Source organism: Archocentrus centrarchus, unplaced genomic scaffold (genome assembly GCF_007364275.1).
Source record: "Archocentrus centrarchus isolate MPI-CPG fArcCen1 unplaced genomic scaffold, fArcCen1 scaffold_68_ctg1, whole genome shotgun sequence".
NCBI lineage: Eukaryota > Metazoa > Chordata > Actinopteri > Cichliformes > Cichlidae > Archocentrus > Archocentrus centrarchus.
The window spans coordinates 517811-534259 of record NW_022060284.1 but is presented as its reverse complement, the minus strand read 5'-3'; the positions used below and the strand labels follow the sequence as shown (position 1 = coordinate 534259).

General features: G+C 44.4%; 1 protein-coding gene across 1 annotated transcript in view; it reads right to left on the bottom strand.

Annotated features, from left to right (window-relative positions):
* znf608 (zinc finger protein 608) overlaps nt 1–16449 on the bottom strand; it is a 120887-nt gene that overhangs the window by 8595 nt on the left and 95843 nt on the right. The window contains 4 exon segments of the mRNA XM_030725681.1: nt 9336–9392; nt 10138–10285; nt 12828–12997; nt 15932–16409. Coding sequence (XP_030581541.1) covers nt 9336–9392; nt 10138–10285; nt 12828–12997; nt 15932–16409 — 853 coding nt within the window.

Sequence of the window (16449 nt, the reverse complement as noted above, 5' to 3'; positions counted from 1 at the left end):
GATTAGGCTCCTTGAACGTGTCCTTTTTCTCTGTTTTCTTACACGTAGAAGAACCTGTGAGAGACGTCTCACTAGGAAAAAATGGAGATGGGAACGCAGGAGTAGAAAATTAATAGTTAAAGAACTCTGCGTAGAGCGAGATCTTAGCGGAGTTTTGAGCGGCAGAACAGCTGATGCCCTAATTAATGGAGTGGCGGTTTTGTTGTTGTTACTTGTGATACCTCATCTCTCTATGCCCTTTTTGCAGGCAAATTTATAAGCGCTGAAAATCTCTGACCCAGATCTGGACTCCTGCCCTCCGATCAGACATCGTCCGGACCAGAATGATCGTCGGTGCATCGAGATGACAGATGTTACAACTGCAGCCTGACGGGCCATTGGTGAAATGAATGTCCACAACTGGTGAAGGTAACGTGGACTAACCAGACTGTGTCACACTGATCGGAGAGGAGGACTCCAGACAAGTCAGATGAGGGCAAGTTGCCTGATCAGCAGAGAAGGGAAGTGATATGACACCCACACTCATTACTGGCGTCTAACACACACAAACAGCACTAGCACAAACACCTAAGCCACAAACCAAGAAGCAAATGATGGCCTTCTTAGGCCTGTGTAATTATTGCAGAGCATGGATCCCTAATTATGCCCAACTGACGCAACCATTGCTTTCCCTAATATATGCCAACCCCCATGGCAATGACAGATGTCATATAATGGACAAGAGAGGCTGGAGAAGCTTTCACAAAAGTAAAAGAAGCACTGGTAACAGACCTAGTGCTGCCTCTTCCAAATTACAAAACAGATTTTGTCCAGACTGTAGATTGCAAGGATGGGTTTATGACCTCAGCTCTGTTACAGTCTTTTGGAGATAAATTGAGGCCAATTGCTCCTAAAACTGAAGTAGAACAATGGCTAAAGGATGGGGCATTTAAACTAAACCAGCTGTACCACATAAATGGAAAACCTGTACTTCCTAGGTCACTATTCAAAACAGCAGCCATATTGACACATGGTTTAACACATGTATCAACAGGGGGGATGGTGAGTAAGAGCTATAAGTATTGCTTAGTATTAATAGATCCTCTGACTAAGTGGGTCGAAATAATTCCAGCAGTGAAAGCAGATGCACTCACAGTAGCAAAAGCTCTGTGCAAAACTATTGTACCCACATATGGGGTACCTGAAAAACTGTGGAGTGACAACAGCCCACATTTCGTGAATGAAATAGTGAGCAAAGTATCGCAAAACCCAGGGGTACAGCTAAAAAAAATCACTGTTCTTATCATCCACAAAGCGTAGGACTCGTTGAAAGAACGAATGGCACAGTAAAAAACAGACTAAGGAAATGTATGGCAGAAACGGGAAGGCCCTGGATAGAATGCATAGACTTAGTAAAAACATACATGCATGTGACCCCCCAACAACACAGGGATAACCCCCTATGAGGCATTGTTTGGCCGACCTTTTAGACTCGCGGTGTACACAGAAGAACAACAAGCAGAGGAAGAGACAGACTTGAGTGATCGGATGAAAAAGTTGTTCCAAAGCAAAAAGGTTGTTGATACAAATAAACTGCCGGAAGGCTCTTCTGCTTCTCCACAGGAACATCCGGTGGCGGTGGGAGACTGGGTCCTGGTCAGAGTGATTAAGAAGAAGTGCTGGAACCAACCCCGGTGGGGCGGACCCTACAAAGTACTACTGACCACACCAACTGCAGTCAAAATAGCAGAGAGATCCACGTGGATACACCTCAGCCATTGCAAAAGGATTGAGCCAACCAACGCTGAGTAGGGGACGGAAGTCGGGGTACAAAGGGGGGGGTGAGCCCTAGGCCACCTTCGTCTCAAACCCGTGAAGAAAACAACTGAACCCCCCACTAAATAGGGATGGCTCATTCACGTGCAATGACCACGTGGAACTGGATCTGCACCCTGGGCGCATTGATGACCATCGCGACTGCAACACAAGAGTTGAGCGCCTTGCGTGCAATGGTGATGCAGAACAGAGTGGTTTTGGACTTGCTGGCTGCCCCGCAAGGAGGAGTATGTAAGATAATTGGACAGACTTGTTGCACCTTCATCCCCGATGAAAACGGTGACGGGGGGAGTATCCACACTGCTTTGTCTGACTTAGACACCCTGCAACAGTATGTAGAACGGCAGACACCTGGAGGGAGTCAGGACTGGCTCTCTTGGCTGACTACTGGAGCTTGGTGGCAAGCCCTGCTGAAAGTCTTAGTGCCACCAGGGGTCATTCTGCTACTGCTTTGTTTATTTTTCAGTGGTATTGTTCCATGTTTAAGGAAAATGATGATGAATGTTTTCATTTCAGCTTTCTATCAGTGTACCCTTGTGCAGGGTGGGCAGGAGGGTGAAACAGAAGACCAAATATGAAACCCCCATTGAAAATGGGAGACCAAGTGATGGGGGTGGATGTAAACTGGTTTTCAAACTAATGTTCAAATTTTGCAAATGTATGTAGGTGCTTCCCCGACTAGCAGTGGCTGCCGTGAGCGGCGGGGCCGTTGAGGAGTTTTCCTGTCTTGAAAGAAAAGAGAGTGTGACTTTGGGTCAAAAGAAGGATAGACAGCCGCACGACAGGTTTTTCGCCTCAACCTCATTCGGGGTAGTATGTGCTATGTTCATGATAAACAGGGAGGAAATGTAAGAACAGATAAATGTTTAACTGTTTTTCTGTATATCACAATGTGTTATGTCTGTGTAGATTCTCAGTTATCCAGGTCATAGTAGTCTCTGGAGCTTGAAAAAGGCGACTGGACTTCTTTTTGTTTCTTGAAGACGTTTCACCTCTCATCCGAAAGGCTTCTTCAGTTCTCAACCAAATGGTGGAGAGACCCAGGTATTTAAACCCCTGTGGGCGTAGTCCCCTGGAGGTGGTTATGACCCTCTATTGATCATGTGCTTGAACACATGTGCCCAGGTGTGAAGGGGGCGTGGGTCATATTAATCAGTGGTTTCAGTTGAAACCAACTTAGGACTCCGCTCCATTGTTTCCTGTGGCCTATTGAGGTCACTGGAACAAAGGTGTGAATGGGGGTTGAGACGTCTGGGAAGGGAGCTCAGGACAGCACTGTAAGCGGGGGAAAGTTGGTGACGTAATCCACCTCCTCTGTTCAATGATGGTTGTTCACAGTGGACATAGATGGCTTCTTTCACTCCTCTTTCAAACCATCTGTTTTTCCTGTCCAAAATGTGGACATTGGCATCCTCAAAAGAGTGCCCTTTTTCCTTCAGATGCAGATGTACTGCTGAATCTTGTCCTGTCGAAGTGGCTCTTCTATGTTGTGCCATTCGTTTGTGAAGAGGCTGTTTGGTTTCACCAATGTAGAGGTCCGAGCACTCTTCACTGCACTGAACAGCATACACTACATCGCTGATCTTGTGTTTGGCGGGTTTGTCCTTGGGATGAACCAGTTTTTGTCTTAGGGTGTGACTTGGTTTGAAGTATACTGAGATGTCATGCTTGGAGAAAATTCTTCTGAGTTTCTCTGACAAGCCTGACACATATGGGATGACAATGTTGTTCCTCTTGTCCTTCCCATTCTCTGTAGTTTGTGTTTGGCCTTCATTCCTGTGCATCTTAGCTGATTTGATGAAGGCCCAGTTGGGGTAACCGCATGTTTTGAGGGCTTTCTTAATGTGTGTGTGTTCCTTATGCTTCCCTTCTGCCTTAGAGGGAACACTTTCCGCACGGTGTTGTAGGGTCCTGATCACCCCAAGTTTGTGTTCCAGAGGGTGGTGGGAGTCAAAGAGGAGATACTGGTCTGTGTGTGTGGGCTTCCGGTAAACTTCAATGTTGAGGCTTCCATCTTCCTCGATAAGCACCGCACAGTCCAGGAATGGTAACTTGTTATCTCTGGTGTCCTCCCTGGTAAAACGTATGTATTTATCCACTGAGTTAATGTGACGAGTGAAGGCTTCTACTTCTCGGGTTTTGATTTTGACCCAGGTGTCATCTACATATCTGTACCAGTGGCTAGGTGCCGTCCCTTTGAAAGAACCAAGAGCTTTACTTTCCACTTCCTCCATGTAAAGGTTGGCTACAATGGGAGACACTGGGGAGCCCATGGCACATCCATGCTTCTGTCTGTAGAATCCATCATTGTATTTAAAATATGTTGTGGTAAGGCAGAGATCTAAAAGTGCACAAATCTGATCTGGGGTGAAGCTGGTTCTGTTCAGTAAGGAATCGTCTTCCTGTAGTCGTCTTCTGACGGTCTCCACTGCCTCAGTTGTAGGTATGCAAGTGAAAAGTGAAACCACATCAAAGGACACCATGGTTTCATCTGGATCCAGTACAAGATTCTGGACCTTGTTAGTAAAATCTGTAGAGTTTTCAATGTGGTGGGGTGTGATGCCAACAAGCGGTGATAAGATGGTGGCGAGGTGTTTGGAAATGTTGTAGGTGACCGAGTTTATACTGCTGATAATGGGTCACAGACATATTGCCTTGCACTTTGGGAGGAACACCCTTCAATTGGTGCGGGAGTATGAAAGGGACTCAAGAAAGCTAGCGGACTACAGGAACCACCTTCGTTTCAACTTGAGATGCAGACAGTCCAGACTGGTTCCCAAGAGTTTGCACCTTGGGTCCACAGTAAAAGGACATAGAGCTGACCAAATTCTATGGAGAGCACAGAACCACCTTTTAAGTGAAAGGATAAGACAGGTCCATTTCACCATAGATGCACTCCAGAACAAAATCCACCAGACTCAGCAGAAACTCTCATCACTCTTACCTCACACCATCGCAGAAGAAGTTTCTACATTTGTGGACAAAGCCCAGCTCGCACAACACATCAAAGGCAAGGAAAGACAACTACGTAAATTTCAAACTCTGCAAACCAAGGCATACCATTCATCTGTTAACAAACAGGACGACACGATAAGCAATGGAAACCAAGGAAAGTGGGTGAAGAACCTATCAGACAGGGTCCTCACCAAACCAGAAGAAAATGTGCTAGCCAAAGGACTCAACTTTGCCATAGCCCCACAACAGCTTCCTATAGTAGACGTCATCACAGCAACAGAAACCGCTATAAGAAATAACAAACTTTCTCATCCTGTAGCAGAACAGATCAGGATGAAAGTTTCAGCCACTCTCTCCAGTGCAAGACTTTCTCCATCCAACCTCACCATTCAGGAGAAGAAGGCCATCACAGCCCTAAGCAAGGATCAAAACATCACCATACTGCCAGCCGACAAGGGGAGGTGCACGGTTGTGCTGAATTCATCGGATTACCACAACAAAATTACTACACTCCTCAGTGACAACAATACTTATGAGGTCTTGAGACGTGATCCCACAAGCAACTACAAGAAAAAAGTTGTTTGCTGCCTGCAACAACTTGAAAAGGAAAAAGCCATTGACCGCCCCACTTACTACCGCCTGTACCCTGGAGAAGCCACTCCATGCATTTATGGACTCCCAAAGATCCACAAAGAAGGAGTCCCACTTCGACCCATTATCAGCAGTATAAACTCGGTCACCTACAACATTTCCAAACACCTCGCCACCATCTTATCACCGCTTGTTGGCATCACACCCCACCACATTGAAAACTCTACAGATTTTACTAACAAGGTCCAGAATCTTGTACTGGATCCAGATGAAACCATGGTGTCCTTTGATGTGGTTTCACTTTTCACTTGCATACCCACAACTGAGGCAGTGGAGACCGTCAGAAGACGACTACAGGAAGACGATTCCTTACTGAACAGAACCAGCTTCACCCCAGATCAGATTTGTGCACTTTTAGATCTCTGCCTTACCACAACATATTTTAAATACAATGATGGATTCTACAGACAGAAGCATGGATGTGCCATGGGCTCCCCAGTGTCTCCCATTGTAGCCAACCTTTACATGGAGGAAGTGGAAAGTAAAGCTCTTGGTTCTTTCAAAGGGACGGCACCTAGCCACTGGTACAGATATGTAGATGACACCTGGGTCAAAATCAAAACCCGAGAAGTAGAAGCCTTCACTCGTCACATTAACTCAGTGGATAAATACATACGTTTTACCAGGGAGGACACCAGAGATAACAAGTTACCATTCCTGGACTGTGCGGTGCTTATCGAGGAAGATGGAAGCCTCAACATTGAAGTTTACCGGAAGCCCACACACACAGACCAGTATCTCCTCTTTGACTCCCACCACCCTCTGGAACACAAACTTGGGGTGATCAGGACCCTACAACACCGTGCGGAAAGTGTTCCCTCTAAGGCAGAAGGGAAGCATAAGGAACACACACACATTAAGAAAGCCCTCAAAACATGCGGTTACCCCAACTGGGCCTTCATCAAATCAGCTAAGATGCACAGGAATGAAGGCCAAACACAACCTACAGAGAATGGGAAGGACAAGAGGAACAACATTGTCATCCCATATGTGTCAGGCTTGTCAGAGAAACTCAGAAGAATTTTCTCCAAGCATGACATCTCAGTATACTTCAAACCAAGTCACACCCTAAGACAAAAACTGGTTCATCCCAAGGACAAACCCGCCAAACACAAGATCAGCGATGTAGTGTATGCTGTTCAGTGCAGTGAAGAGTGCTCGGACCTCTACATTGGTGAAACCAAACAGCCTCTTCACAAACGAATGGCACAACATAGAAGAGCCACTTCGACAGGACAAGATTCAGCTGTACATCTGCATCTGAAGGAAAAAGGGCACTCTTTTGAGGATGCCAATGTCCACATTTTGGACAGGGAAAACAGATGGTTTGAAAGAGGAGTGAAAGAAGCCATCTATGTCCACTGTGAACAACCATCATTGAACAGAGGAGGTGGATTACGTCACCAACTTTCCCCCGCTTACAGTGCTGTCCTGAGCTCCCTTCCCAGACGTCTCAACCCCCATTCACACCTTTGTTCCAGTGACCTCAATAGGCCACAGGAAACAATGGAGCGGAGTCCTAAGTTGGTTTCAACTGAAACCACTGATTAATATGACCCACGCCCCCTTCACACCTGGGCACATGTGTTCAAGCACATGATCAATAGAGGGTCATAACCACCTCCAGGGGACTACGCCCACAGGGGTTTAAATACCTGGGTCTCTCCACCATTTGGTTGAGAACTGAAGAAGCCTTTCGGATGAGAGGTGAAACGTCTTCAAGAAACAAAAAGAAGTCCAGTCGCCTTTTTCAAGCTCCAGAGATCACAATGTGTTGGAAGTGTTCATCATAAACATGCACATGACAATTGGATTGTAAGCACAAAACATACTCGTACATACCCAAACCCTCCAGGTGAGGAAAGCAGGTAACGCCTGTTTCCTGACGTCATACAAACATACACACACCCACGCACACTCACGTGATGCTAAAATAAAAGAGCCGGCAGGAGGAAGGAGGTCAGACTCTCACTCAGACACACACACACGAGTGGTGGCTGACGGAGACGCTCCCTGCAGGTAAAAGATCAACTACGGGTTTCTGTGTCTTCCTTTATTTAACGGTGGTCTGAACCTAACACCCCCCAACAGTGCAACACGGCTGCTTCAACGTGCAGAGATGGAAGGCCCATGAAGATGAGCCCTTTCACAGGCCGACGTCCTGCATGGCAGTTAGTGCCAGGGAAACCAAATCTCATAGTTTACACATCATCACCCTCTATTTTCAATCTTTGGTTCAGTTTGTGACAAAATGACAAAGGCCATTACTTTAAGAGGGTGACAATATTATTTCTTGTCCATAATTTCAAAAGCTGGAATGTCCTACTCTGACCTTTAACCTTCCTGATATCCTGTGTGGCCCTCGTCCACCTCATCTCCTGACAGTACTGAGTACGACTCGCATAACCAACAACGTTTCTGCCTCTTTCAGGCCACTGATCACTGATCATGTAACGATCCAGCTTCAGGCGACTGTTACATATGCAAAACACAGTTTAGTCAAAAAGCTCAACTATGAGAAGTTAGTTAAAACAATGTTTTAATGTTAAGATGTAATTCCTATTTTAATGTTTACATTTTAACAGGAATCCCTGGTAAAAAATCTAAATGATATCATTAAATTATTTTAGCCCCAAATGGTGCAGTGAGTCAGTTTGACCTTTAAACCACCCCCATTTTTGAAGCACATATCTTGGAAATGTGTCATCACACCACGTGAAACGATGCTGATGCAAACGGTACTCAGAAAAAACACCTTTAAGCCAACTTTCTTCTGATTGGCTTCAACTTATAAACAGAATTTTGAAACATCAGGTGGGTGGGGCTTCTTTGCCTGAGATGACCACATTAAGGGTATCCTCTATCTGAAACTGAGGGCGTAGAGCAGTCTAAAGCCGGAGCTTCTGGTTTATATAGATATATAAATGTATAATGGTATAGGTTCTCTTTTAACATTTGTTGTTTCAAGATTTTAATCAGTTTGATACACGAAGAAAAGGAGATGTACGTGATCTGCAGATATCACCCCATAAAAATATGGATATTCTTAATTTCTCTGGAACGCTGTGCCATTACTGCTGTTAATCTCCATTTCACAGCAAATTGCATTTATAGACAACTGCAGTGTTTGCAGCACAACTGTAATCATCACATTGAGCTTTTAACAGCCTGTCAGGTTCCCTCTGGATTATTTCACAATTTTAAGCAAACACGGTGATATATGGTTTATGAAAGTATATGGAAAACACTGTGCAGAGGGTAATGATCTACTGGAGGATAATTTCAGCAACGAGGTGCGAGTGTCACACAGCCGAATAAACTGCGAGCCGTTATTCCCAGGAGAGAAGTTTCAGATATTATATTTATTGACCCAGCAGACAGCATGAAAATGAGACAATTGTCCAGCACATTTTGCTCTCAGTTTGCATTTTATGAGAGAAAATTTGAGCCAATTCACTTCATGATATGAAAAGCTGGTGGATAATCTCTGAGTCTGTGAGCCACACAGAGCAGAACAAGATATTCTGCACAGAAAATGACGAGTAATTTCAGAAATGAAACAACACCCCGGCCCGGCCACTCCAGCAGTCTGTGTGTCATGGTTTTAATACAAAATGTCACTAGTTATTCAGTATTAATGTCCAAGCATACTTAGAAAATGCTTACATAATTTATATGAAGGGGGTTTGCATTAATGATTGAAAAAGCCGTCACACTCAATTTACCCCCTTAGTAAGGTGACATAACCTTTATCCCATAAAGAAATTGTACATGAAAAGAAATAATAATTAAGAACATTTTTTTCAGTCCAGCTGTACAGCCTCACAGACATCACAGGTGTTCAGGTCCTGTGACTCGGCTGTCACAGGTGGAACCGGTTAAGCTTTGATGTAATTTCAGTGTTTCAAACGTACCAGTTGAGGAGTGTCCTGGCACCTGCTGACTGGAGACCAGCGACCTGGAGCTCAAACCTTAAACACAGAAGACCATCAGGGAACAGCACATCAGCTGTGACCAGTGTGGGCTCAGAAAAATACTCGTTACTTTTTGAAAAAGGTAATGCATTATATTCCTCTAGTAGTCCCTGGAGAAAGTTATTCCATGTATCTCTTCATCAGTTTTGCTTTACATGGTCTGAGATGTCACATAATTACCAGTTTACAGGATAGCCCTTATGTGTGTCTTGGAGGTGATCAATTTCCTAAAACTAAGACAGTGAACTCGATTCTCCCCTCATGGAGTCACAACAGTAAATTTATACATCAGATTTGAGGATGCACTTTGCAGCTGTATTTGCATGTCGCTTACGCAAATTAGCAGGTACTGTGTTTGTGTAATGGAGCTTGCTACCCAAATGTGATATCATTAGCTGATAACGTAGCATTGCCTCTCCTCATTCAGATATGGCCACTTCAACCAACCAACCAAACCCATGAAAGCAGCCAGAACACCGAGACTAAAAACAGAGTCCAAAACCACTGGGTGATGTCACTGTGACTGTGCCCATCTTTTATATACAGTCTAACAGTAACAGTGCTTCATCTGAGCCAAACACCGGAGGCTGGCTAAACGCATGCTCCTCTGTGTGCTGTTCCACAACAAACTGGCCAAAAGTATCACCTGCTGCTCCACCAGCCTCTGGTCTTCAAGTAACACACCTGTTAGGTACATTTGGATAAACACACTCCGTCTGCCTCAGATTTACAGGTTTCATACCTTGGTAGATGTCGTACTGTCCTGACATCAGGTTGTAGCTCATACCCAGGTGTGTGTGATGGTGTGTGTGGAGGTGTCGGGCGAACGACACATGGTTCCTCTCCCTCTCTGTCTCTCTCTCTCCTTCAGGAGATCCCTTCTCACCAGGCTACACACACACACACACACACACACACACACACACACACACACACACACGCACACACACACACACACACACAGATTTACATTGTGTCTAATCTGGACACTGAGACAAAGTCACATCAGAATGTAATGATGCTGCTCAGTGTGTTGATGCATGTGCAGATGAACAGATCAGCTGTACTGCTGTGCACTCTTTGTCAAGTAAATATTGATGTGAAACGTATTTTAATCTCCAGCATCCAGCTGGAGTTTACTTCAATTTACCTTAACCGGTAGTGCTTTATAACAGGTGCTGGAGTGAAGTGCTTATGTGGATCAGAAGCAATGGAAAAGTTATTGTGGGGGGTCCAGAAAAAAATATCCCCTTCTGTGAACTCTTGGAGCTTCTTACTGTATGTACTGCTCATATCTGACACCTCAACTTTTTATTATTACTGTGGAAGTAAAAAAATTGGGCAACACCTTCATGATTGCTGAAGTGAGTTAAGGTGCAGTTTGTCTTGTGGGCATGGTCTTATTAAAAGAAAAATGTATAGAAGTGAACAGATAGGATCTAATATTCTCTCCCTACAAACGTTCATGTATTTGTCTCAGTCTGTAACACTCAGCTGGATCATTTCCTATTTTAGAGTATTTTAAAGTAGAGTTTAAGTGTGTCAGGATGCAGGGGTTTTGTTGTGGTGGTTTGTTCTCTCTCTCTCTCTTCCTTTCCAGGGGGCAGGTCTGGCTGTGTTTTGCTATGTTGAGGCAGAGCCTGAGGTCGGAGCTGGATAATCCTGCACACCTGTTGTGCAGTGATTAGCCCTGTATTTAAGGTCCAGGTCTTACCCTCGGTTCATGTCTCTGTGTGTCTCTAGGAAGCTTCGATTTACGTCAGCCTGCCTGCCCTCCTGGATCCGCTCGTCAGCCACCACATACCGGCCACCTTCCACACACACTCCTAATTGCCTGCCCTCCCCACGGACCATCCAAACCCCGCTGCCCTTACGTGCCACCCCGGCAGGGCTTCTCAAATCCCGGAATCAAGTAAGACAGTCTCTTTCGTTTGGAACTTTCAATTCACTTCCCGTTTTCAAAGAATTCACACCCAGTTGTCTCCTCTGCCTAGAGAGAATTCCCTTTTCCCCTGGTGTCCTATGAAAGCCGCCAGCCACCTGTCACCACGCCGGATTCATCTGCAAGTAACCAGTGCTAAACATATCTCTAACGCTGTTTCCAATAAATCATTTGTAAAGCACTCACGCCACCTCGTCCGCCTCTGCTCTTGGGTCCACTTAGTAATTCAGACCGCTAGTTGTGACAAAGTGTTTCCTTCTTGTTCTCATATTTCATTTTTCTGCCTCATCTTAGATCAGAGTGATTCAGTGAGGACTATGAGCTGTGTGGTACATCCACATCATGCCAAAAGAACTTATTAAAAATGGACAAAAAATCAAATCAAGAACGACCTTTCTCTAAACTTAAAAGATCACCAAATTGCATCTCTGTGATTTTTTCAGCAAACCTAAAACTAAAGTTTGTTCAATTGTCTGAAGTCACCACGTAAACGTTCCTGAAGCGTCCATGTCAGCAGGCCTCGTGGTGCTGTTACACCACTTTTCACCAGAAGCCTGTGAGAAGAAGCTGGATTTGGGACTTAACGAGGAAAATTCAGGTTCAGGTTGGGATAAAAGAATCCCCACCTACAGACTAAACAGTTCATCAGTAATCCTGGAAGGGCCGGATGGGGGAGCAGGGCCGATCGGTCTATAACTGGGCATGTTTTGTTTACATTTTCATAAAAGTTTTTTCCTGTTTGCTGCAAACATAAAACTATTTTATTTTTCTGTAAACTTTAATATGTGATCCTGAAACATGCTGAGTGTGAATGGAATTTGTAAGTAGGCTGATATAGATTATTTAAGTTATTTATAAGTTAATTTTCTTTAAACACCACAAAGAAAAAAGGCTAAAACTGTAGAACGCAGATCAAAAAATGAATTTATGGAATAAAACTAATGTTAGCTTCCTGGCTTCAAACCAAGCTTTATTAACAGCAGGTCCAGCACAGGTGCACACACATGCATGCAGTGCCTTTAATACAATATTTTCCTCTCACTCTGATTTCTCTGCAGCAACTTTCAGCTTGCATTTAACATCTTTAAACTGTTCCAAATTCATATCTGGCTTTGTAAAATCAGTCCCTCTGCTGCCAGCAGACCCGTTCATATTTATGATTAAAAATAATAAAACCTGACTATAAATCACTTGTGTGGGAAGAAAAATTACTTTCATCAGCACATTTACATGTTTAAGGTCATGAAAACAATTTCCCTGTTTAGGGGTGGTTTATAAGATATATTTATGTCACACTGATGTTATGTGATGGTCTTCAGCAAGTGAGTGTTTTAAATGCACAGAGTGGAATCAAAGCAGCACCCCCCCCGTCTTTCCCTGAGGTGTTTTTCTGTCTGAGGAAGATATCAGATCTGTGTCGTGAGAAGGAAAACAGACATCAGAAGTGTGTCGCTGGGAGCTGCAGTGTGGATGTGGCAGTAAAGCCTCACAGCGGGTGATTTTCCATGGTACTGATGGCTCTGCTGCTGCAGCATCTCCATGGCTGAGGACGAGGAGTCGCCACTGCTCTGCTTGCCGCTCACCGCGCCTCCTCTGCCGGGTGCCGTCACCTCTGACTCCTCCCTGCCTGCAGTCTTACCGTACAGAGGATAATGGAAACCTATTGACCAGAAACAGAAAGAAACATGCACACAGTAACTTTACATATCTATAAAAATACTAAGAACTCCAAATCAGTGCATTGCAATATTAAACATGATATATAAGATATTTATACTTAGATAAATTGGAGTATATTTGGGAACTTTAGAAAGTTGTTATATTTTCATCTTTTTATTTCTTCTTTCCTCTGTGACTGATGTACTGAATAATAGCCTGTTCTCTTATTTGTAAAGTTTTTTAAAATTCATCGTTCTGTCCTCCGTCCAGAAGGTGGTCACGAGTTCCTCGAAGCGCCTACAGACCTAACTCTAACTCAAGTTCAATGTTGGGCTTTTTCCAGAGCTTTTAAAGACTTGCAATAGAAATACACATAATATATGCTAAACAAACATACTGTTGTTTGATGGAAACAATGATCAAATTAAGTATTTGGTTGAATTTAAAGACGTTGCCAAAATGAAACCAGTTTGACCCCAGCAACAATTCATAAACTGGCATCATCTCGTTTTTGTGGACTAACAGGAAGACCTTCGTCATCATCAACTTCAGGGTTTCTTCGGGTGGTTACTGCCTGCTGTGCAATATCAGAGATGTCTTAGCTAATGTATTATATTAGCCTACTACTCTCATTAAAGAATTTACACATGCACCATACTGCCAAAAGTATCCACTCACCATCCAGATCACTAACTTCAGGTGTTCCAGTCTCTTCCATGCCCACAGGTGTATAAACCAGCACCTGGGCATGCAGACTGCTTCTACAAACATCAGTGAAAGAATGGGTCGCTCTCAGGAGCTCAGTGAGTTCCAGCGTGGTACCGTGATAGGATGATACCTGTGCAACAAGTCCAGTCACTGCTAAATATTCCACAGCCAGCTGTTAGTGGGATTATAACAAAGTGGAAGTGATTGGGAACGACAGCAACTCAGCCATGAAGTGGTAGGCCACATAAAAATCACAGAGTGGGGTCAGAGGATGTTGAGGATCATAGTGCAGAAAGGTCACCAACTTTCTGCAGAGTCAGTAACTACAGACCTCCAACCTTCATGTGGCCTTCAGATCAGCTCAAGAGTTTGAATTTGACTGGCCTGCACAGAGTTCTGACCTCAGCCTGATAGAACACCTTTGGGATGAATTAGAGGGGAGACTGTGAGCCAGACTGTGAGCCAGGCCTTCTCTCCAACATCAGTGTCTGAACTCACAGATGTGCTTCTGGAAGAATGGTCAGAAATTCCCATAAACACTCCTAAACCTGTGGAAAGACTTCCCAGAAGAGTTGAAGCTGTTACAGCTGCAAAGAGTGGGTGTTAAGAAGTGGCTGTATGGCAGGCAGGGTTGGACCCAACGCAGGATGCAAGAAATGGAGCAGAACTACTGCAGAGTCTTTAATGAAGTCTCAAAAACCACAAAATACAAAATCTCAAAATTCCAAGGCAGGATTAAAATCCAAAATGCCAAACCCTGCATCTCAAAAGGGAAACCCCAAACAAAGGTGTTCCCAGGAACATAACTGACAAGGTAACAAGGAACTGAACTAGACACAGACAATATATACACACACGAGGTAACGACAAGAGAGTGGAAACATCCGGGGAGTACAGGTGAACAAAATGACACCAACAAGACAAAGGAAGCAAAACTAAACACAAAGCACATGGGACAAGGGCCTGTCAAAATAAAACAGGAAGAGACCAAACATAGCACAACGCAGACTTGACATAAAGGAGGGCTGGCACACAGGGAAACAACAGGAAGTGAAAGGACCAAAGAATGAAAACCATGACTATAACTGATAACAGGATTCAGAAACTATAATAAACTAGGAATCTGAACTGTAAACAAACTCAGGAAGAAATACAACAAAAAACAGAACCTCGCAGAAAAAATATAAAGCACTGGGCAGCACCACGACAGCGGGTCGGCATATTAAACCACATGGAATAAGAATGGGACGTCACTCAGGTTCATGTGTGTGAAGGCAGACAAGCGAATACTTTTGGCAGTATCATGTATAACTACAAACCAGGCACTTGTTATTTCTTAATATCATTTTACCTGTTCAGCTGAGATAAACTCGTGAAAGAGGAGTACGGTCAGACAATATTTAAGAGGAACTTTATTTATATAGCGCCAAATCACAGCAGTCGCCTCATGGCAATCCACTTTGGTGTGGAGTCCAGTTTCTTAAATAAATAACAAGGCCTGATGAAGCAGTCACCTTTCATAATAATATATGTTATAGGGGCAGCATTGTGTGCTGAGTGATTCACCAGTGAAAGAACTGAATGTATTGCTGTTATTGTCAGTTAGATTTTCAGTTGTATCTGCGCATTAAAACATTGGAGCAGCTTTTCTGTGGGTTGTGGAAGTGTGCACACTTCAGCGTGCACCCGTCTCCTTTTGTCATCATCAAATAATAGCTGAGCAGTTTTATAGTCTTTCAGCTCATCATCAAAAAACTGATGTAACACACAGATAAACATCCAGCCCGTCATCAGTAAAGCTCATTTTATCTGCTGATAGGCCAGAGACAGCCAGCAGAACCCACACTTTACTGTATAACTGCCCAGCTCTACAACATTAAAACCTTTCAGTGATTCAGCATCAACCAACATGTCAGTTTTTGTAACTGTTTCAACTTAATATATTCTAGTGTGGACATCAAGTTTCAGCTTAAACAAGAACTCTAACTAAACTAGTGGGCTTAGTTTAGAACAAACAGTGGAAACAGAGAAAAACATCGAGCATGCCTCTGTTCATTTACCAGCTTTGTAACTATTGTAACTAACATATTATTATACTCAGCAAAGCCAAAAGGTTAGCTGTGCTCCCTCTGTTTCATTGATCAGCCTTCTCAGCTCTCAGCACATATTTAACAAAATTTTAAACTAGTCCTTTAGACTCAACTCTGACCTTCACTCAGACCCTTACCTGGGTAATTGTGGACCAGGGTTGGGGACACTCCTCTGTAAGTGCTCCCGCCACTCTCGCACATGGCCAGGTAGGGCGGATAGGAGGAGTGCTGGTATTGGATGTAGGGCTGCTGGGGGGTCATTGGAGGAGAAACTGCTGCCCGGGCACTTTGGGACTCCTCAGACAGCCCTCCCATTGGCTCCTGGCCCTGATCGTCCAGCCCTTCCAGCCTGTCTGAATCCTCTGTGTCGATGGCAGGCAGGAGATCGTGTGATCCATGGACCCTGGCTTTTTTAGCATCTGCGCCCACACCTCCTCCTCTTTCTCCTCCACCTGCTCCTCCTGAAGTCATCTTGGCCCCGGCAGGCTCCACGGTAGTTCCCCATTCTTTTCCACTGTCTGATTCGCCCTCCTCCGCCTCCTCCCCATGCTGACTCTGTAGCTCTGAGTATTTGCTGTGAGCGAGGTGGTGAGCCCAGGTGGGGCCGTCTGAGGGCTAGATCGATGGGGACAAGTGTTGGTGCTAGTTGCAGTGT